This window comes from Brassica napus, chromosome C4 (assembly GCF_020379485.1).
Source record: "Brassica napus cultivar Da-Ae chromosome C4, Da-Ae, whole genome shotgun sequence".
Lineage (NCBI taxonomy): Eukaryota > Viridiplantae > Streptophyta > Magnoliopsida > Brassicales > Brassicaceae > Brassica > Brassica napus.
This window is the reverse complement of record NC_063447.1, coordinates 28,501,354-28,523,066: the sequence shown is the minus strand read 5'-3', so window position 1 is coordinate 28,523,066 and position 21,713 is coordinate 28,501,354. Positions and strand designations below refer to the sequence as shown.

Here is a 21,713-nt window from a genome sequence, read left to right as displayed (position 1 = left end):
CACTAAATCAATCGTAAACGAACGTGTCCACCAATACATTCTCAACTCTTTTTGCTGCTCCTAATACTAATAGCTTAGGTGTTGAGAGCAGAGACGGAATGCTTCTGCAATCTTGGAGAACATAAGAACTGAAGCAAGAGTTGATGAATGGGGGGGGGGGGGATTTGGTATATAGAAGGCCCCCCACACATGTTACACAGCACAAAGCTTCTTAACATAATGAGCTTTTGAATGTAAACAAACTAAGCTTGGCACTAGTGACTTGAAACGCTTCACCCACTAAAACAAAGATAAAACATGGAGAATCGTTTGTAACTCCTTTTTTTTTTTTTTTTTTTTTTGGTTTAGAAGAAGAAGAAGATCCTTGGCTCTGCTGTTGCTATTGCGTTTGGCCGGAACCAGCCACCTGCTGTCCTCCGGGATTGAGCTATGCAGACCAATCCCTCAACCAGAGCACTTGGCCTGCTCTTCTGCACTTGTATCGCTCCCCCATGCCCCATGAATGGAGGGAGGGATCGGAAGGCTAGTACGTATTCACCTGATTCGGGCGGGAATGGCTCCCCGGGAGCAACGGTGGTCGCGTTCTAGCGAGGCCCATCGGGCCTGAGACCGAAGCGGGTGCCGGTAATAATAACAGGCCCAGTTATGTGGCAAACAGACAACCGTAGATTATATATCATTAATTAATCAATTACTGGGATAAATTTATTTTCTTGCATAGCGGCCCCGAGCGGAGCAAGAATCATTGTCTCAAACTATCGGTCGATTACTCACATCCCTTAGGTATCTGTCTGTCTTCACAGCTTGTATTTCTTTTTATGCTTATTTTGGGGGTTTAGGGTTTTTCTGCTGACAGATCTGATTATTTGAACTTTTATTTATTTTTGGTTTCGAAAGAGCCTTTGCGATGATTAGCTTCAGGGTCGCTTTGGTCCTTTATATTGTCTGATTGCTTCAAATCTCATGTTAACTTGAATAGCATATCTTTTAACTTCTTATTTCCCTTGCTTTACTAGCAATGAGTAGTAGTAAGAAGAAGAATCCTACTGTATTCCTGGATGTCTCCATTGGCGGGGATCCCCTTGAACGTATCGTCATTGAGGTTATTACATCCACACTCTCCCTTTCTTTTCTTTTCCTTGTCTTAATTATTTTCTGTCAATGGCAGCTTTTTGCTCATGTTGTCCCCAAGACTGCCGAGAACTTTCGTGCCCTCTGCACAGGTACCTTTTAACTTTCTTAATAATAGCATTGCATAGTTTATCTACTAGATCGCTAAAGATGTTTTAGGAATATCTTAAAGAACAACCTTATTTTTCTTGTTTGTATGTCAACTTGACAAGATAATGGGGTTCACAGTTCACATTCCGTTCCTCTCTCATGTTGCAGGTGAGGCAGGCCTTGGAAAGACCACTGGCAAGCCTCTACATTTCAAAGGATCTTCTTTCCATCGAGTCATTAAAGGATTCATGGCTCAAGTATGTTGTATCCCCCCCCTTCTACTTTTTCTTCTATCATTTTCTATGCTTCTGATGGTCAGACAAACGAATTCTTTATTCATTACAGGGTGGTGATTTTTCTAATGGAAATGGTATTCTTCTAACCTGTTTTCCTCTAATCATAAAATTATATATAACGTATATTTGTGGCAGTCTAGTTGGTAGTTAGCCAACACACACGTTTAAGGAACTGACACAAAGGAGCTAATTTTACATATTTACATATGATGAAAATGGCACTTTAGAAGGGGTTTCTGATTCATTACTCTTAAGAATAAATGATTTGGTTGGTTTGCAGGCACCGGCGGGGAGAGCATCTATGGTGGGAAGTTTCCAGGTACTACTTTTTTATATTCATCTTTCTGGCGTTGGTAAAATATTCTCTATATATCCTGTTACCTCTGCAGATGAGAACTTTGAACTGGACCATGAAGAAGGTGGAGTCCTTTCGATGGCAAATTGTGGCCCAAACACCAACGGGTCACAGTTTTTTATCCTTTTCAAACGCCAGCCACATCTCGATGGGTAATGCATGTTCCATAGATATATGGTTATTTCTTAGAAATTAAACTCAATTGTAAAAAAAAAAAAAAAAACAGTTTGAAATGTCCTGTCCCTTGAATCATATTGTAGGAAGCATGTTGTATTTGGGAAAGTCGTGAAGGGAATGGAAGTTGTCAAGAAAATGGAGCTTGTAGGGACGAGTGATGGTAAACCAACCAGCAATGTCAAAATAATTGACTGTGGCCAAGTGTCTCAGTTAAAAGCCGAGGATGCTGCTGAAAAAGATAAAGGTAGTCTCAAGTTAAATTTTTGATTGTGGAATGGCTGGCTATATTTATGATTCGGTGATTTCCAGGGAAATTGAAAAAATCTAGCAGGGAGAAGAGGATTAAGCGAAAAAGAAGATACTCGTCTTCCTCAGATTTATATAGCTCAAGTTCTGAATCAGAAACAGATTCATCCTCTGGTTCTTCCAGTGATGGGAAGCGTAGGAAGAGGAGGAGGTCAACAAAGAGACACAAAGGCCGACGCGGGGAAAGCAATATCAAAGGACGAAAGGGGAAAAAGAATGCTCGAGGAGATAGACCACCTCAGCGCAGGTCTGGTGGCTATTAGCTCCTCAGTTAATGGTATTTAGGTTACGTCTTTGCCAGTTCTTCTTTAGTGTGTTTGTTTGTTTTTTTTTTTTTTAACAGAAACAAGGATAGTTCAAGTGACACCGAGAGTAGCAATTCTGATGACGAGAGAATGGGCCACGAAAAGGCCAAAAAGTCAAAGAAAGCTAAAGGTAAGTGGTGTAACTGTTAAGAATCTTGGTTCTTTCAGCCTATATTTGGCAACTAGTTATCGTATGTGGAAGTGACATTGAATCTTGCTCTCTTCTTGGAACAGATGGTGTGCCTGCTGCTGATTCTAGTCCTGCGGAGAAGAAATTTTCGGGGGAGTCTCTTCTGAATGAAAATGAACTTGTCGGTAATGGAAAAGCCACCAAAGTTGATAATGACTCAGTGAAATCGAGGTTAATCCCCCGTTCATTCTTCAGCTCTGATTTTGTGGAATGTCCCTGACAAACTTTACCATTTTCTACTGCTATATAGGAGTATGAGCCCAGTTTCTAGAAGAGATGAAAACAGTAGGAGCAAAAGTCCTAGTAGGAGGCCTGTGAGAGATGTTGGAAATAGGAGCACAAGTCCTGCGAGGAAATCTTCTCCAAATGGTGAGCCCAAGCGCATCCGAAAGGGGCGTGGGTTCACAGAACGTTATTCATTTGCTCGGAAGTACCGTACACCATCTCCTGAGCGTTCCCCTCCGAGAAGAAGCCTTGAGGACAGGAACACGAGGGACAGGTAACTTAAATCTATACAACATAAAGTCGACATTGTATATAAATACTAAAGCCTTGTTGTTTTGTTTAAATTTGTGGAGGTATCCAAGCAACAGGAGTTACTCTGAACGCTCGCGATTTAGGAGCCCACCCAGGAGAAGGAGCCCTCCAAGGTTCGCTTTCTTATCTCTTTATTATACATGTATATAGATTCTAAACTCCTAAGAGTCGCTTACATTAACTTGTCTGTCGTGCATAGGTACAACCGGAGGAGAAGAAGCATTTCACGGAGTCCAGATGGGCAGCGCAGACGTTTGAGAGAGAGCCAAAGTCCAAGTCATCGTAGCCCTAGCCCCAGAAAGTGGCAGCCAATTAGCCAAGACCTTAAATCCCGTCTGGGGCCACAAAGATCTCCTCCCGTCATAGGAGGAGGACGCACGTCTCCTGCACAATCGCTCAGCGCTTCCCCCTCAACCTCCCCATCGGGACAGAGAGGTTTGGTTAGCTATGCAGATTGATCACTCATCCAGAGTTTTGTTGTTGTTGTGATATGATGATACTCGTCACCTTTGGCTGTTGTTGCTTTACAAGATTTTGTTAATCAAATTCAGAGACTAGTTTTTATTTCAGAATAGATTTTGGGGATTTAATAATGTGCGTGCGATTACACAATCCTTTTGGGGATTTCGGGGACCTATTGAGTAATTTAAATCTATAATAGATTAGATTTGAGCTTTTATTGGGCTCTCACACTAATCCTCATGGATCGTGTGCCCTATTGAATAAATTAATCACATTATTTTGGGCTTTACTAATAAGTGAAAACAATTCTTTAGTTGTACGGAGGAGGGGGTCAATAGTCCCCATTATCAGAGCTGAGATATTGGAGGAAAAGGAGCAGGAAGCTGCTTCTGTGGGCGATGCACGAGGGAAGCACAGGATCCTTGCGGAGCTTGGTCGTGTGGAACAGGAAGTCAGATTCTTGGAGGTGAGATTCTTCTTTCTAATTCACACTTGCTCGATCGATGTTAGTAGGTCTTTGTCTCAGATAATTGAATTGTTGCACCTAAGATGAATTGTTTTCTAAGAAATGGCTCCATTGATCTTTGGTATCATTTGCTTACCTCATTCCTTCCTATATACTTGTCATCATAGTCCAGCCTTCCCTATTCATATGATCTGCTTTTCAATCGAGGATTGTATGTCTCCATCTTATTTTTCCCGTTGCTATTTATTTAATAACAAATTAGCTTTCTACTCTCCAGAAAGAGTTGGAAGCGCTCGGCCAGACTGATATTGTATCAACCGTGTGTGAGGAGTAAGTGAGGGAGGGATTCTCACCCTATGTATGTTTTTTTTTTACCTAGTTTCCTGAAACTTGCGTGTTGATTGGGTGATCAACTTGTATATATTTGTCATGCCTCACAGGCTGCTTTGTGTCATCGAGGAAGCACCCGACCCTCTCTTGCCACTGTGAGTTGCTTCTAACTCTCTTTGGTGTTGTTACATTTGGTTGCTGACTGATGCTCTTGGGTTTTGTCAGGACCAAGGGACCTTTGAACTTAGGATGGGACCGGTGGTTTGAAGGACCAAATGGGGGAGAAGGCTGCATATGCTTTATACTTTGATTCAAGATAGTAAAATGTAGGTTGGCAGTTTTGGTGTTAAGATATATCTTTAACATGGGACCAAACAATTATAAAAAATGTGGGTCCTTTCAACATTGTGTGCATCTGCCCATACCCCTGTTAGAAACTACGCTAGGCGCTAGTCGGACGGCAATTCTGGGCCTAGCGAGTTACCAAAAAATCGGGGATTAAGCGGGGTATACGCGGGGATTAGTTTTTATATGTTTTAAATTATAAATATATGTATACATACCATTACATGTGAATGTTTAACGAATAATCAACATAGCTCAGTGGTTTGCTTAACAATTGTTGCAGTAAGAGGTGTGGTGTTCGATTCTACTCTGATGCAACTTTTCACTTAATTTAAGTAGCACAAGTCAGAAAAAAAAAAAATTAGAAACCAGTGGCATTTGTCCCACATCGACTAATTCCTTAGAAGAGGAACCTCAAAGTCTTCTATAAATACATAGAGGAGATCCCATCTCAACTCAATCAAATGGGCTGTCTTATGGCCCAAACATTTGTCTTCAAAATCCAAAATTTTACTGTTCAAATTGGTCTTTTTGTCCGATTTCTGGACAATTAGGCGGCGATTAGTCGGGTTTTAAGTGATTTATTGCTTATCCGACTTATTGTAACGATTTGGCTAAAACCGCGGCGGTGCACCACCGTCGAACGCCTATGCGGACGACTAGGCGGCTGGGCGTCCGAGTTTTAGAACAGAGGCCCATACTAGTAAAATCGTACAGGTTACGATGAGCATTGGGTTGTATATAATTGTTTAGTTGCACGTATGTAAACAGTATATCTTTAATATTTTGTCTGTATGAGAGCCGAGCAATTGGGGGTGTTTGAGCTTCTCAGGAGCATTTTCTTTCTCTTAACATGCGTAAAATATATCTCATCTTTCTTCTCTCTCAGCACAAACACTGTCCAACTCCCCTCCCCACTAGATGCATGCTACTGTTTGATTGATTGCATTTTTTTTTGACAAAACATTGTGAACGTAAATATAATAAACAAAACAAAATACAGTATAGAGTAAAACTAAAAGAAAAGAGAAAACAAACTCGTCCGGAAAAGTAACATCCAGAACATGAAGCAATCTGATTCTATCTTTATCTTAAACAAATTTGGGTAATTGAGTTCATAAATGTATATATAAAAGAAGAAAAAAAAGACTGGAACAGCAGCAGCGTTCTAAAAGAGAACAAAAAAATAAAGAAAGCAAAAGGAGTCTGATACATACGTCTCTCCTGTGGATTTATAATTTTACCGACCCAGAAATGAAGACAAAAAAAAAAACAACAATCACCGCATATTTTGCCTGCCTTTGATCATCCGCTTCAATGTCGAAAGCCAGAAGTTGCATTCATCCCATTCGCTGGTCGTCAGAAGTACCTGTTCCAAGAGTTAAAAAAAACAAATGCACTGAATGCTTCTTTCTTCGTCTCATTCGCCTGCTAAAACACCAAATAGCAAGTAACCAGAGATAAACTTCGCTAACTTATCACCTGTATCTGAAGGGCTGCACCGAAGTCCTGATTGTCCAGCGCATGGCAGAGCTGTGCAAGTTTGTCGGCAGCATTCTTGGAGATGTCTCCGCTATTCAGTCTCACAAACAGAGCACCTAATTTCCTTGAGTTGTCTTCTATCTCACGCTTCTTGGTAGGATTTGCACGTGCGCCTCCCAGTGCTTCCGATGTCTCATTGAAAAGCCTCGTCAATGTTGCTATCACAGGTTTTTGGTGCGCTGGAACAGAGTTCACAACATGTGACCATTTCTTATGTTTTTCTTTTTTATGTCAGAAAACAGAAAAGACAAATGGTGCTAATGTCTCGTTGTACAATACCTGGGACGTTGGAAGTATCTGCAGTCTGAACAGTTGGTGGCGGAGCTGCAGGGGCAGGGGCTGCCTGCTGTGTTTGAGGACTTGCTGGTTGCACAGAACCTATAACAGATCTTGGAACAACTCCTGGAGTTGACATAGGTGTAAATCCTATGGGTCCAGCTCCTGGACCAACTACTTGGGGCATCTTGGGGTTAGGATATTGCCCAATTTGTGAAGGGCCAGAAGATGCATATGAACCAGGACCAGGAGGAACGGGGTATGCATTGTTAGATGGTCCCTGATCACATAGCTGTTAGCTTAATCAAACTAAAAATTGCGGGAAAATTCAAACACAGTTGAGTCGAAGAAATTTAACATACGGTGAATGAATGAGAAGCAATGGTTGGCTGCTGATATTGGTCTGCGTTCTTCAGTGCAAGGGGAGTTGAAGGAACAAAAGTAGTTCTCATGGATGGCTGAGCATTGCTTGCAGGCCCCGGAGGATATGATGGCTGCATATACACACGTTTGTCAAGAAATTGGCCCAAGAAACCTATACATAACAAACAAAACAGTTCCCCACCACAAACTTTTCCTCACGACCTATAAGATATAGATTTTACAGAACCGAACTGAAGCAAAGGTCTACATTATCCCATTTTCCGGACGTGTCATTAGAGGCTGAAATTCGGTTGGGGAGTATACTTTTCGGGGTTTTTTAAGAACCAGGCATTTGGCCACCACATACATAATCCAGATGATGTCTTCCTATCTCAAAAAATTGACCAATACCCTATAAAATAAACGGAAAATCTCCTGATCTAGACATCTGAAAACTGCCTGATAATGATGACCATTTATGCATATGATGTTGTAACGAAGAATGGGTAAAAAGGAAATGCAACAAAGCCAAAACTTCAGGAACCTGCGGTGCTGGCTGAGCTTGGTGAGGCATAAACATGGTTGCTTGTTGCATTGGTGGATGTGAAGCTGGGGGCACATATCCTCCAACATAAGAATCGGTGTATGGTTGTTGATACTGATTATCATATGGGTTACTGATAATGTTTGGTTGCGCCTGCGCTGGCTCCTAAGCCACAAAAGAATACATGCTAAGTTTGTTGTCCGTACAAGCTATATGGATTCCAAAGATATCCAGACTCCAGTTTAAAGACAGTTGCAGAGAAAAAAAGAATGAGACCTGATTATATGGTATGGTGCTTTGAAGCTGAATGTTGCCTGAAGCTGCAGTGTTAGTCTCTGCATGCAGTATAAAATACATTAATTCTATCATCAGAATTCAATACTCTATAAAATAAATCAAATTACTACTGCATACGCACCAGGTTCTGCAGAGAGGGAAATACGATCACGTAATATAGAAAGTTCAGGTGACAAGCCACCAGAATCCAAAACTTTCAAGTACTTCATTGCCGTTGTAAGAAGCCCTTGGCTGGCCAATATCTCAGCATAACTCTCAAAGAGTTTACAAAGAGATGCGCTGAACTTTTTGTTCCCAGTTGCCAAAGCAAGAACAAGAGTCTTCTCCATAAGATCCTATTGAAAGAAAAGGGCAGAAAATATGATGACCAGAGAAGCCCAACTTAATTTATGCACAAAACCTGGAAAGTGATACACACTTGAAGAAGCTCAGCATAAGATCTTCCATCACGCTCGTTTGCAAGGCTCCTTGACCAAATTTCTACTGTTCTGTCAACATTTCCTGCACAAATGTAGCACAGGACTGCAGCCAAAGTGTTACCAGCATCCATCAACTTTGAGGCAAGTACATTGCACAGGGTGGCCCATTGTTCTCCTTGTGCAAACTGTTTGCCAATGAATATAAGAGCAGCATTCATTACAAAGTAGTTTTACAGTGACCAGAATCACCTAGCAGTTCCATGCATCATGTCACACTGACGAGTTGTTCATCTCGGTTCATGAGTAAGACATGAAAAGTAAAGAGTTCGAGAAGCTTACGGTACAGAGGAGGGCAAGAGTTTCTTTCCAGAACTTGTGTGACCTTGTATAGATAAGGCTCGTGAGATCGTTGTTTACCATCGCAGCAACAACCTGAAAACAGATTAACATACAGTAGTTTAGAGGCTTTACGACCATAAACAGGGATGTCGATGGCACTTGCCTACACATCAAGCGGGAAAGAACTATATATATACCTTCATGTAAGGTGCCCTGCTTGTCTTTAGATATTTCTCACGAGTGCTCTCCCACAAAGATGTACCACCAACATGAGCAATAACTAAAGCATCAGCCATCTTCTTTGCAGATATACACTGATCCACCGCTTCCTTGTAATCTCCAACAACTAAAGCACGCTGGATAGCATCATCAAATACTAGGTCAGAACTTTCTTCCTCTTCTTCTGGCATTTCTTGGGTTTCTTCTAATTTGCCAGTAAAATCTGTCTCAGGAGGCGTAAAATCTTTGGCAGATGCACTAGATACAGGTGTATCAGGTTTAGCAGGAAAGTTGTTAAAGAAGTCTTCTCCATTGTCCATAGCAAAAGCAGCTGCCTCGTTAGTTTCCAAAGGCTCCAGTGCATGCGCCGCAGTATCCTCTAATCCAATGCCATTTAGATCTGACGAGAGCCCTTCCACTGCCTGATCCTTTTCCACAGAAGGCAAACTAAAGCCGAGATGGCTGATCAACTTTGTCCTTGTAGTTTCTTCATCTTCGAACATGATTTTCAGCAAGCCCCATGTCTCCTTCTCCTCTTCGGATCTGCAAAATCAGTGAAGATAAACAGAGCAAAATTGAGTTGTCTGATGAGATTGCTAAGGGCGACTATGAACATGTCAATTATAAGGATTGGCATACTCAGTCTCTTCAGATTTCTTCTCACACAAACCCCGTAGAGAAGTCTTATCACCATTTTCTATTGCGGCATCAAATTCAGAAGTTCGACTCACCAAACTCTGTTCTGTCACCAGGCTGTGCAGAAAAAGCTGGACATGACATTTAGCCAAATAAGAATCGTCGAAGAAAGGGGTATAACAGAAGACAGTATCATTCGTAACTACCTACCTCAGATGGAATGCCTGAGGCACCCTTCACTGGGGCCTTTGCGTGAAAGGATATAAGTTTTCCCCCAAATCCAAAGGATGCACCAACTGGGCGCTTATACCATTTTGGTGCTCTTAAAGGAGCTGCATAAATAAGATTATAAGAAGTGAGGTTGGTTCTGGTGCTATTCCATTCTGCAACATAGGAATGATAAACAAATTGTTCAGAACGGGAAACGAAATTACCAGTACCAAAAGTATTCTCTTCAGCACCATAGCGACTGCAACCCTGCAACAATGGCGTTGGATACATATTTTTAATTTATTCTTAGTGGGGAAAAGGGAGATCGAGAGTCCAACAAGTATTGCTAGTAAGGTAAATCTCAAACGGAAAGTGCATCATATTAAATACTAATACATTTGATGACCAGTAGAGCAATAAACTAGGATCCAAAGTAATATTCACAGGTTCGGTTTTCCTCATACATTAAATTTCATCTAGAACAGAACAATTTACAAACACTGAAGGGCAAACTAACAAGATACCTCGATGTTGTAGATGCCAATTTTCCCATCAAATGAAGATGCTGATATAACTCCAGGAATCTTTGGGTACCAATGAACATCAAAATTCCAATTGTTGCCAGCAGGTAACTCAGCTACAATCTGATAGAGTTGATCAAGTTCGGTCAAAATGAAGATTAGCTAACTAAGTAAAGGATGAAAGCTAGCAGATATGCATCTTTCATCAATTCCTTCTCCCTACTACCTCTGCTGTATTAGTGTCCCAGCAAATAGTTCGGTTGTCTTTAGCACAGGTAAGAAGATATGAACTGTCACTTGGACACCACTCCATTGCAATCACACCTGTAAGATAAGAAGTATCACCACTACAATTCACCAAGATATTAACACTAAAAAAAATGAAGACAGCAGGACTATGACATATAACACTGTAAAAAAAGAATTTGTATAGCAATGATAAGAAAATACCTTTTTGGTGTCCAGTAAACTCGCGCACAGGTGACATTGTATTCCTCATGTCCCAGAGCTGATTGCGGACACCTTAGGTTACTAGACGAGCCAAATTTGAATGTATGAAGCAAGGCATTAAAAAGAAAGATAGGTTTACCTTGAGAGTAGGTGAACTGTCGTCATCTGATGCGACCATTATCTGAGTAGCAATGTCAGGGTTCCATTGTAAAACAGAGCACCGACGTCGAACAGAATCTGCAAAGCTGTTGATTGATAATGGGCAGATCAAGGTTTGTGTAGCAAGAATAGAGAGCGCGTCGGTAATATCACTTTAAAGAAGTGAATACTTACTTAATTATCGGCTTCTGCTTCCTCAAGTCCCATATTACTGGGGAGGGAGGGGGGGGACACAATGAGCAGAAGCAGAATTAGAGTGGAGAGAAAAGAACTACAGATAGAAAAAGGGGGTAGTAAAATCACACCAGTAGTCCCATTGTAGGAGGTAGAGGCTAATATCTGTTGAACTTTTCTGTTCCACGAAATAAAGGAGATTTCACCTTGAGTAGCAGAACCAGTACCCTGCATAATATTTAAGATGCTCTCTCAGATTCAAATCAGTGAAAGAGAGTGGTGGTTGGTTTATTACCTTGAGAAGTGGAAAATGAGAAGGCTCAGAAGGCTTAGTTAAATCCCAAATGCAAATTTCACCATCATCAGCGCCAGAGGCGAGTAGATTTGGGGTGAAAGCATTGAACTCAAGACCACGAACCTGACAAAATACAAATACGTGGCAAAAAAAATGAGGAGTGTGATTAAACAACGCAAGAGAAGGAAGGAAGGAAGATAAATACAACTCACGGGCCCTTTGTGAACTGAAAGATGTCCAACGAGTGCATTTTCACTGGACTTGGAACTGAAAAAAACGAAACGTGACAATTGCTCCAGTTAACACATCAATTAAGGTAATCCGGAAGAAAAAAGCACCCACCCGGTTAGAGAAAGCGGATTCCATAGATCTATATTTCCATCCACAAGCCCGCCCGCAATTAGACCCATGGAGAATTCCTCTGAACCAGATCCGTTTCTTCCCCATGCCACTCTATTGAAGCGCTCCGAGCTGCTTATTTCCCCCACCAGTGTCAATTCGCGATCGTCAGACTCGAAATCCAGCTTGAATATCTCCAGGTTGGCCGAAGAACTAAAGGACAGATCCACCGCTCCGGCCATGGTTCCGGCCGCCATGTAAGGAGCGTCGGGAGCCAGAGCCACGGAGGCGGATCTCCCCACCCCCTTGATGCAAGCCATAATGAAATCAACGGGATCGGGGAGTCTCGGGGCTTAGGGTGAACTCATCTCTGATGTTGTCAATTGGGATCTGAACAACAAGAAGTGCTAGGGGAGAGAGTTTACCCCATTCTATCATTATTTAGTTTAGGACATCAACATCTTCTTCATAAGGGTGAAAACTGTCATCTTACCTCAAAAGTGTAAGGGTCCTCTCGGAATCTCCTCTAAGGTTCTCACAGCCATTCTTTGCATGACACGTCACTTACTCTTTCTGGCTCAAATCCATCTTATATATGGGCCCATAATTTTGTTATCCCTAATGGGCTGCTACGAGTTTCTGAGAGTTAATAATGATCGTTGGTTATCCAATAAGGTGAACTGCAACAAGGGAATATGGTGTGATCTCTTTTTTATTATTTGAAAAACATTATTAACAATTAACCTTATTCCCATGTGTGATTAACCAAAATGTCATTACTTATGTGTCATCATAAGAATCATTCTCACAACCTTTATTAAATAATTCTTCCTTGTCTAGACTAATTACATGTAATGCCATTATTTATTATTTGGATCCTTTCATACAATATACAATATGATTCTTTATTGCATTACTAAAAACCAATTGATAGTTGTAAATAATATATGAATTGTGATTACATTACTAAAATTATGGTGTACACTGACGGTTATTAACAATACACTTAGACAACTACGAAAGGTTGTCTTTCCCAAATGTGGTGTGGCATAATATTAGTGTATTTTTCGATGTGTATACTACATTATTTTACAAATTCGTAGTATAATATTAGTGGATTCTTCGATATATATGTTGTATTATTTTATAGAAGTTAGCATACATTAAGTGTATTTGTCTTAGCTATTATATCATGGCTATATAACAAATTTCGATAGCTAAGACAAAAATCCATATTTTTATAATATATTGTTAATAATCATGTTCTTGAGTGATTGTAAAATACATTCAAGAACGAATTCCATATTAAATTTTTTGTCTACCCTTAACTTTTGCAACAAGACATTTTTATTACAAAATTAACATAAATGCTGACAGACGTCAATTTGGAAATTTATATAATTCTTTCCGGTTAAGCTTAAAGTCAAATATCATGTTCTTTACGATTCATAAATGATACATGACATTTTTTAGGGACACGATTCATAATTATGTTCTACTATAAACATTGGTACGTGCCATTAATTTTGATTAATTTGTTTTGTATTTGATGGGATACGTGACATTTATTCTGGGATTGAGCAATAGAAACTCGATTATATTGTAAAATCAAAATATCGTATGTAAAAATTTTAAACGCAATCTCGAGTGATTGTAAAATACATTCAAAAAGGAATGACATATTAAATTTCTTTCAATCCTTTAACTTTTGCAACAAGATTTTTTTTATTACGAAATTAACATAAATGGTGATAGACATTAAATATGGAAATTTATATAATTCTTTCCGGTTAAGGTTAAAGTCAAATATCATTTTTAACATGGACTTCTTTTATTTTGGCTCCTTTCAAAAATCCATATTTTTTATAATATATTGTTAATAATCATGTTCTTGAGTGATTGTAAAATACATTCAAACACGAATTCCATAATAAATTGTTTGCAATCCCTTAACTTTTGCAGCAAGATTTTTTTATTACAAAATTAACTTAAATGCTGAGAGACATTAATTTGGAATTTTATATAATTCTTTCCAGTTAAGTTTAAAGTCAAATATCATGTTCTTTACAATTCATAAATGATACATGACATTTTTTAGGGACACGATTCATAATTATGTTCTACTATAAACATTGGTACGTGACATTAATTTTGATTAATTTTTTCCGTATCTTATGGGATACGTGACATTTATTTTGGGATTGAGAAATAGAAACTCGATTATATTGTAAAATCAAAATGCCGTATATAAAAAATTTAAACGCAATCTCGAGTGATTGTAAAATACATTCAAAAAGGAATGACATATTAAATTTCTTTCAATCCTTTAACTTTTGCAACGAGATTTTTTTATTACGAAATTAACATAAATGGTGATAGACATTAAATATGAAAATTTATATAATTTTTTCCGGTTAAGGTTAAAGTCAAATATCATTTTTAATATAGACTTCTTTTATTTTAGCTCCTTGCATATAATACTTTCTATAATTGTATGGAAATGTAAGAACAATTAGGGATTTGCAACATTCCTTTGTGGCAATGGGATATTCATTTTTTTTTCAAATCTCATGGGTCAGAACTTTATTAGTTGTGTATATATATCATACTATCCTAATATCTACGGTATTACAACCTAAACGTTTCAAAACTAGCAAAAAAAAATGAGTGGCATGAATTTCATCTTTGAGTTGAGCCAAAGAAGTTTTTGTGGAAGATGGGTGAAAGTCATAAAACTTTGGAAGCAGTATTCAGCTGCTGGTGGAGAGACCAGTGAAATGGTTTTCTTATGCTATATATTCTTTAAATCTTAAAAAAAATCAAATGTTACTTCTGCTAATCTATATAGGGGTGTTCAATTTTGATGTCGGTTCGGTTTCTTCAGTTTTTTCGGTTTTTCGGTATTCCAATTTATAAAAAATAGCTACCATATTAAAGATCATATCTATTTTGGTTTGGTCCGGTTTATATACAGCCAATTTCCGATTTATTTGGTTTTATACCAAAATACCATAAAAATAATCTTTTATAACATTTTGTCTTTAATAACATTTTGTTTCAAAAAAATGATCTTTTATAATTTTGTAAATTTTACTTTATATAATTAAATATTGGCTTTAATAAAACACGAAGATACTTTCGTTTTTAAATAGACTATTTTATTTTACAATTTAAAATAATTAGTAAACATATTAAGTTGATAACAATAATATTTTCTATAGAATAGAAAAATTAGCAATCCATAATATTATTAACTAAATATTAGTGTACATAAATGTCAGCGTAAAAAAAATAAAATTATGTTTTTTTTAATTTGATAAAGATGAAATATATCTTTTGACTTAAAGCAAAATATTAAATTAGTAAAATAAAAATTTTAAGTATGAAGACCATATCAATAAATAAATTATGTATATGTTACTAATTATATTATAGAATTTACATATAATTATACAACATATTTTCATTTTATTCGCTTTGATCAGTATAATTAGTTTATATGCCAAACCATATCCATATAGCGCATTTAAAAAAAAAAATAACATTCATTCGGTATATTCGGTATTACCAAATTCAAAACATTTTTTCTATTTCGGTTCGGTTTTACCGGATTGAACACCTAAATTTAAACCATGCATAATATCTCTTTATTGCTTTTACCTATTCAATATCTATTGATTAAATTTATATTTTTTTTTAGTCTACTCATTCCGTGCAGGGCGCGGATCATCACCTAGTTCATTGTTAAATAACTGGCAAATAATTTACTGAAACATCGGATCTGGCCAAACGCCACGTTCAGCTCATAATACTGTCTTTTACATTTTTCAACCTCAATTGAACAATAGGAGAAATATTGTGGTAGATGCCTGTGATTTATATTCATGTAGATCAAAATGTTTTTACTTCCTAAAGAATGATCAGGGGGATAAAATTAGATCCTAAGAGCATGTACATTGAGGTATCATAAGAGGGTCATGGGCCTGGGTTCACAGGTTTTTAATTTGAAAAGAAAAAGGAAAATGGGTAATATTAAGTGAATCGGGCCGCTCTCGTGAACTTGTGTGAGACGAGTTCAACACACGTGGAGGCACCAGATTGGCTGGACGGAGTCGTGATGACGACGCGGAAAGGAGGTGTTTCGCGTTATTCTCCTCATTTCCTCTTCTCTCCCAAATAGCTAGGGTTTGCGACTCGAGAGGCGATTCTTGTAGCTAGGGCGATCGAGAGGTCTTTTGTCCATAAAATCGAGGAGGTAGTGTCTCTTGATCGATCTCAGGTCCGTTTTCGAGTAGAGTTACGTTGTTAGGGTTTGTTTATACGGGTTTCATCGATTCGATCTGAAGTTGAATTGGGGGTTTCTCCTCCAATAGAGTCTGGAGGAGAGATCGATTACGAGGTTTGTAGTTAATCGATCTGTTTGTTAGGGTTCCATCGAGTCTGAGATTTGAAATCGAGGGTTTATTTGTTAGGGTTCCATCGAGTCTAAGATTTCTTTGTTAGGGTTCGATCGAGTCTGAGATTTGAAATCGATTAGAGGGTTTTTTTATTTATGGTTGAATAGAGTCGATCTGAAATCGAATTGGGGGTTTATTTGTTTGGGTTCTTTGTTTGGGTTCGTTAAAGATTGGGTTGTGTTTCCGAGTAGATTTGAAATCGATTAGAGATTAGTGTTTCTCTTACTTAACTGTTTCTCTTACTTAGTTTAATCATATTGGGTTGTGTTTCATTGTTTGGGTTCTGTTCTTTGTTTCTCTTACCGGTTCGTTTAATCATATTATTTGTAGTTAGTATGTTCTAATCATTTCTTCTGCACCATATTATTTGTAGTTAGTATGTTCTAATCATTTCTTCTTTCTGGTGCAGATGGATCCCGCAGAAGAAATAAGACATTCAAAGAAACAAAGGGACTACTGCAACATGTTATGGTTCGTCCAGGATTCACAGTACGGGATTCCAAGAAGGTGTGCTTACGGTGGGAAAATCATTGACGAGGTCCGGGGGAAGGAAGACTACGACAGTCATCCTGGAAAGCGCTACTTCACGTGCATCAACTATGAAGTAAGTTTTATTTTCTTAATTATGTTCTTAAAATAAAAATAACAGGAACTGTCTATAATATTTGTTTTCTGTTGTCAACAAGGATGATGGGTTGCATTATAGTCATCCTTGGGTGGTTGGTGTCCAGGAGGAGATCGAGAGGCTGAGGAAGCGTCTGGAGGATGCTGAGGAGGAGATCAAGGGGGTGTGGAATCTCAAGTTCCAGATTCAGACCCTGCAGGTAAGTCTATTTCCCTGTTATTTTAGAAGTAGCCTTGTATGTAAGTCCTTAATGAGTAACTAACACTGTATTATTGTTGTTTCCATGTCTAGGAACAGGTAAGAAGCCTCACTGTCCAGGTCGGTACCCTGGAGAAGGTGTGCTTCGACTGAAAATCAGAGGTAAATGTTTAAAACCCATCTTATGATGTGATGTATTATCTTGTTTGGTTCCTCTGATTGTATTAATTATCTAAACTAGTCCTAGAGCGAAAAGTACAGTCGAATTAAAGCTGTGTTGGTTGGTAGCTTGCTCTTAATGTTTGAAGTAGTTGATTGTATTAAGTAGTCGATTTGATGTGTCATTACTTCTCTCTGTGAAGTAGTTGCTTGCGCTATTAGCTTTTATATTCAATGTTTGGCAGGTAGAGTTTAATTTTTCACTTCTATCTAAGCTAAAACTAGTTTAAATAGAGAACGAAAACCCCATTATCTAAGCTAAAACTAGTTTAAATAGAGCAGTCCAGCAATGGAATGCGAGTATGCTGAGGCTGTAGCGAACTCTCCCGGGTTAGTGAAACCGGTTTCAAAGAGAAAGTGGTCAACAAAAGAGGACTTTGTGCTCATCAGTGGTTGGCCTAACACGAGCAAGGACCCTATTGTCAGTAACGAGCAGAAGGTTACTTCCTTTTGGAAGAGAATTGAGGCGTATGTTAATTGTAGCCCTCTGCTCACTGGCTGCGTTCCTAGAGAATGGAGTCAGTGTAAGCAGAGGTGGGGAAGGGTGAACGAGCAGGTCTGCAAGTTTGTGGGAAATTATGAAGCGGCAATGAAGCACCAATCAAGTGGTCAAAATGAGGATGGTGTCATGAAGGCTGCTCATGAGATCTTCTTCAATGATTATCAAGCGAAGTTCACCATGGAACACTGTTGGAGGGAACTGAGACATGATCAGAAGTGGAAGTCAGTTTTTAAGTCAAGAGATGGCGCCAAGGAGAAAAGGAAGGAAACTGAGGAGGTGATACCTGAGGACGAGGTTAGACCGCTTGGTGTTAAGGCTTCCAAAGCAGCCAAACGCAAGAGGCACAGTCATGAAGCTGCTTTCGATCAAATTGAGAGTATCTTGGCTGAGAGAAAGAAAATTTCTCAGCAGAAACTCCTAGATCGTCTCCTTGCCAAAAAAAGAAACTGATCTATCTCCTAACGAAATCACCCTCAAAAACAAACTCATTTCTGAACTCCTTGATTGAATTGGTTAACTTGCTTGCTGGAATCTTTGTTTTTTCTTTTGTTGAACTCAATATGTTTAGTTATTAACTTTGAGGTTGCCTTTTTCTTTTGCAGGTTGCTATGTCACGGGTTGCTATGTCTGTTGCTGGATCACTGGTTGCTATGTCTGGATCACGGGTTGCTATGTCTGTTGCTGGTTTAATAAGTCTGTTGTTGCTTTATTTGTACGGGATCAGTGTAGTATTTTGTTAGTTTCTACACTGATGTTGCTTTATGATGAACGAATGCAGTGGAGTCTCTCTCACACTGCTACTATGTCCTTTTGTTTCACGGGTTGTACTATGTTTCGACACTAGTTTATTTAAGTCACGGGTCATGTAACAAAGGGTCATGTAACAAAGAAGCATATATAAATATGCTCTTGATGTATGTTTCTAAATCAGAACCCAACTACTTCTCTTTCTGTCTCTGTCTTTGAATTTCAAAATTTCAAGAACACAACTTCTGAAACACTTGATCAACTACTTCTCTTCCTTGATGTCTTTCTGAAACACTTGATCAACTACAAACGAAGAGGATAACTACGCTTCTACTGCCTCACCCAACCGAGAACAACACAACCAACGTAAGCTCTTCATTACATTATAATACTTAGGTTAAACGGGATCTACATGATCAGAAGTGGAACAATACTAGATTGTGAATCCAAATTATAATGATGATCAATCATATTGATGGTCCAATACATGGCTAATATCCAACTTAGGCAATGTTACTTTAAAATTGATAAAATTCATAAATTATAAATTTTTAATTTGTTATATTTTGGACTAGAGAATAAAATTGATAATTTGTTATATTTTGGACTAGAGAATAAAATTGATAATTTGTTATATTTTGGAGTAGAGAATAAAATTGATAATTTTTATTTTTTTTGAAAAAAGGAAGAATGTCAAGCTCCTCAAATGATGAAGTATATGAAGTTTTTGAAGAAATGGTGGACCAACAAATCGATGATTTCATCGACTCTGTTCTAACCAAAGAGCCGAAGAGACGAGCATACATCGAAGAGATCGGGAACAAGGACACAATCAACTATGGCAGGATTACTTCAGTGAAAATCCTACATACACACACGACATGTTTAGGCGGCGTTTTCGAATGAACAAGTCTTTGTTCCTTCGCATTGTCGAACGCCTAGGTAATGAAATTCCATACTTTCAGCAACGAAGAAATGGTCATGGAAGGAACGGCCTCTCTACACTTCAAAAATGCAGTTCAGCCATACGATCATTGGCATACGGTCAAGCGGGAGATGTCAATGACGAATATCTCCGACTTGCGGCAAGTACTGCAATTTTATGTTTGGAGAATTTTGCGGAAGCGATAATACAATTGTTTGGAGATGAGTATCTAAGAAGACCTACAACAGAAGATCTTCAAAGACTACTTGACGTTGGAGAGGCACGCGGGTTTCCGGGGATGATAGGCAGCATCGATTTTATGCATTGGGAGTGGAAAAACTGCCCTACGGCTTGGAAAGGTCAGTTCACACGTGGTTCAGGAAAGCCGACGATTGTCTTAGAAGCTGTGGCATCACAAGATCTTTGGATATGGCACTCATTTTTCGGATTACCAGGTACCCTAAACGATATCAATGTTCTTGATCGGTCACCAGTTTTTGATGACATTTTACAAGGTCGAGCACCTAAAGTGAAGTTCAAGGTCAACAACCACACTTATCGTATGACCTACTATCTTACCGACGGAATTTATCCTAATTGGGCAACATTTATCCAATCCATCCCGCTTCCTCAAGGTCCTAAAGCCCAGAAATTTGCAGAAAAGCAAGAATCCGTCAGAAAAGATGTCGAACGGGCATTTGGAGTCTTGCAATCGAGGTTTGCAATTGTAAAAAACCCTGCTCTAAAATGGGACAATGAAAAGATAGGAAAGATAATGAGAACATGTGTCATATTGCACAATATGATAGTAGAGGACGAACGACACGGATACACTCTAGCTGATACATCTGAGTTCGAGTCAGGAGAATCTAGCCGAAGTGCCAAGGTGAAAACGAGAGAAAGTGTGAATGTCGATATTCTTAACATTCGCAATCAAATTCGGGATCCATGCGTACATGAGCGTTTGAAAGCTGATTTAGTTGAAAATGTTTGGGAAAAATTTGGTAATCGTGATGAATAATCTTTGTATGTTCATGATTTTTCAATGTATTGAATAAAAACTTTTCATAAATAATGTAAAATATTTAGTAAGTTTCTTTTAAAAAAATAATTTTTTTTAAATGAAAAATTATTATTATTTTCTTTTTTTAAATATTATTTTATTCTTATGAACCCGGATTTGAGGTTCATTGATGGAGAAGCACAATTGAGCCGGGTTCAACACTGTTCACGGACCCACAATTAAATACATAAAAAATACATATGAACCCGAATAGGGGGTTCATTGATGTGCATGCTCTAACAAATAGTACTATGACTCTACCAAGTGAACGAATACATAATATTATAAATATCTACAAATGTGCTTTTGTGTTGCAGTTAAATGTATAGCGATAATATAAGAATAAATAAGTTATCACAAAACGTGAGCATTAGGATACTATGACTGTTGTAGCATCGAGTCAGAATCACATGCCATAACATGATCTCTTTGATGTAGACATTTTCTTCTATCTCTTAAGATTCTCCATTTGCTTATTGCCAGGGAATCAAAGTATAGCATCATAGTTGTATCCGAAACTTTTTTCATTTCAATGATATTAACCATATAGCAAAAAAAGCCATCTCTACATTTTTACTAGTATCAGAGTAATGAATTCTTACATCATCTTTTGTAAATGGGAACCACTGGAGTATTTTTTTTTACTTGCTAATTGCTATGACGTTTGTCTTGTCTTTTTTTGTTCTCTCATAAAGATCAATAATAAGATCATGCATTAATAATTAAATATAGACACTACAAGAAAACAGCGGTATTCTGACGGACATTCCGACGGAAAATGAAATCCTCGGAATATCCCGAGGAATTTCCGAGGAAATACCGAGGAATTTCCGAGGAAATACCGAGGAAACACAAAATTTGCTTTCCTCGGAATTTCCTCGGAATATACCGACGGAATTCCGAGGAAATACTAATCCGTCGGAATATTCTTATGGAATATCGAGGAAAAACGTATTCCTCGGAAAAAACCGATGAATTCCAAGGATATATTATAGCCGTTAGAGAGCCGTTGGGGGATTTTTAAAATTCCGAGGAAATTTCGACGAACTAGCCGCTGGCGTCGGAATTCCGTCGGAATTTCCTCGGGCTGTCGGTAGGATTTCAACTATAAATACAAGCACCCCTCTTCCTCTTCATTCACTCCATATCTTCATCCTCCCTCTTACTCTCTTTACACACGAATTTGATTCATAAAAAACATGTC

The 21,713-nt window shown here is 38.4% G+C and overlaps 4 protein-coding genes across 23 annotated transcripts; 3 read left to right on the top strand and 1 right to left on the bottom strand.

The window, feature by feature from the left end:
• Positions 1–62: 62 nt before the first annotated feature.
• LOC106396745 (peptidyl-prolyl cis-trans isomerase CYP63) lies at positions 63–5,261 on the top strand. Of its 15 annotated transcripts, none has more exons than XM_048753822.1 (19): positions 63–233; positions 349–624; positions 722–783; positions 1,017–1,223; positions 1,390–1,478; positions 1,567–1,591; positions 1,798–1,836; positions 1,907–2,024; positions 2,133–2,293; positions 2,359–2,602; positions 2,699–2,790; positions 2,895–3,021; positions 3,101–3,349; positions 3,429–3,500; positions 3,587–3,822; positions 4,164–4,315; positions 4,578–4,645; positions 4,756–4,800; positions 4,871–5,261. In XM_048753822.1, exons 4-19 carry the CDS (start codon positions 1,019–1,021, stop codon positions 4,953–4,955), a joined length of 2,007 nt encoding a protein of 668 aa, XP_048609779.1. In that variant the 5' UTR covers positions 63–233; positions 349–624; positions 722–783; positions 1,017–1,018; the 3' UTR covers positions 4,956–5,261. The 15 variants fall into 15 exon arrangements, 10 of the variants coding, with proteins under 10 accessions (XP_048609779.1, XP_048609782.1, XP_048609781.1 ...); XM_048753825.1 differs by lacking the exon at positions 63–233 and having other exon boundaries at positions 1,017–1,102; positions 1,169–1,223; XR_007322132.1 differs by lacking the exon at positions 63–233 and having other exon boundaries at positions 4,593–4,673.
• Positions 5,262–6,055: 794 nt separating this feature from the next.
• Positions 6,056–12,244, bottom strand: LOC106396746 (protein transport protein SEC31 homolog B). Of its 4 annotated transcripts, none has more exons than XM_048753820.1 (22): positions 11,777–12,244; positions 11,647–11,701; positions 11,435–11,557; positions 11,271–11,367; positions 11,140–11,176; positions 10,946–11,051; positions 10,807–10,864; positions 10,583–10,680; positions 10,360–10,479; positions 10,060–10,102; positions 9,836–9,957; positions 9,629–9,756; positions 8,968–9,532; positions 8,771–8,863; positions 8,431–8,616; positions 8,134–8,347; positions 7,992–8,050; positions 7,716–7,880; positions 7,171–7,302; positions 6,812–7,100; positions 6,473–6,711; positions 6,056–6,359 (listed from the first exon to the last, which is right to left on the bottom strand). In XM_048753820.1, the coding sequence occupies exons 1-22, from the start codon at positions 12,091–12,093 to the stop codon at positions 6,270–6,272; spliced, it is 3,336 nt and encodes a 1,111-aa protein (XP_048609777.1). In that variant the 5' UTR covers positions 12,094–12,244; the 3' UTR covers positions 6,056–6,269. The 4 variants fall into 4 exon arrangements, with proteins under 4 accessions (XP_048609777.1, XP_048609778.1, XP_013692677.1 ...); XM_048753821.1 differs by having other exon boundaries at positions 10,066–10,102; XM_013837223.3 differs by having other exon boundaries at positions 6,812–7,088; positions 11,777–12,243.
• Positions 12,245–15,459: 3,215 nt separating this feature from the next.
• LOC111207098 lies at positions 15,460–21,132 on the top strand. Of its 3 annotated transcripts, none has more exons than XM_048753817.1 (4): positions 15,460–16,834; positions 16,917–17,054; positions 17,147–17,215; positions 18,377–21,132. In XM_048753817.1, exon 4 carries the CDS (start codon positions 19,403–19,405, stop codon positions 20,465–20,467), a length of 1,065 nt encoding a protein of 354 aa, XP_048609774.1. In that variant the 5' UTR covers positions 15,460–16,834; positions 16,917–17,054; positions 17,147–17,215; positions 18,377–19,402; the 3' UTR covers positions 20,468–21,132. The 3 variants fall into 2 exon arrangements, with proteins under 3 accessions (XP_048609774.1, XP_048609776.1, XP_048609773.1); XM_048753816.1 differs by having other exon boundaries at positions 15,460–17,054.
• Positions 17,562–18,224, top strand: LOC125585967 (glutathione S-transferase T3-like). The gene has a single exon (XM_048755710.1). It carries the CDS (start codon positions 17,562–17,564, stop codon positions 18,222–18,224), a length of 663 nt encoding a protein of 220 aa, XP_048611667.1.
• Positions 21,133–21,713: the final 581 nt, after the last annotated feature.

What these genes read in the sequence shown, in the direction of transcription:
- LOC106396745 (XM_048753822.1), top strand. Translation starts at nt 1,019, where the DNA reads ATGAGTAGTAGTAAGAAGAAGAATCCTACTGTATTCCTGGATGTCTCC. An exon ending in CTTTCGTGCCCTCTGCACAG is followed by an intron (nt 1,224 to 1,389) that starts GTACCTTTTAAC and finishes CTCATGTTGCAG; the next exon opens with GTGAGGCAGGCCTTGGAAAG. An exon ending in AATGACTCAGTGAAATCGAG is followed by an intron (nt 3,022 to 3,100) that starts GTTAATCCCCCG and finishes ACTGCTATATAG; the next exon opens with GAGTATGAGCCCAGTTTCTA.
- LOC106396746 (XM_048753820.1), bottom strand. Translation starts at nt 12,093, where the DNA reads ATGGCTTGCATCAAGGGGGTGGGGAGATCCGCCTCCGTGGCTCTGGCT. An exon ending in CTCATTTTCCACTTCTCAAG is followed by an intron (nt 11,368 to 11,434) that starts GTAATAAACCAA and finishes AATATTATGCAG; the next exon opens with GGTACTGGTTCTGCTACTCA. An exon ending in CTCCTACAATGGGACTACTG is followed by an intron (nt 11,177 to 11,270) that starts GTGTGATTTTAC and finishes CTCCCTCCCCAG; the next exon opens with TAATATGGGACTTGAGGAAG.
- LOC125585967 (XM_048755710.1), top strand. Translation starts at nt 17,562, where the DNA reads ATGGAATGCGAGTATGCTGAGGCTGTAGCGAACTCTCCCGGGTTAGTG.
- LOC111207098 (XM_048753817.1), top strand. Translation starts at nt 19,403, where the DNA reads ATGTTTAGGCGGCGTTTTCGAATGAACAAGTCTTTGTTCCTTCGCATT.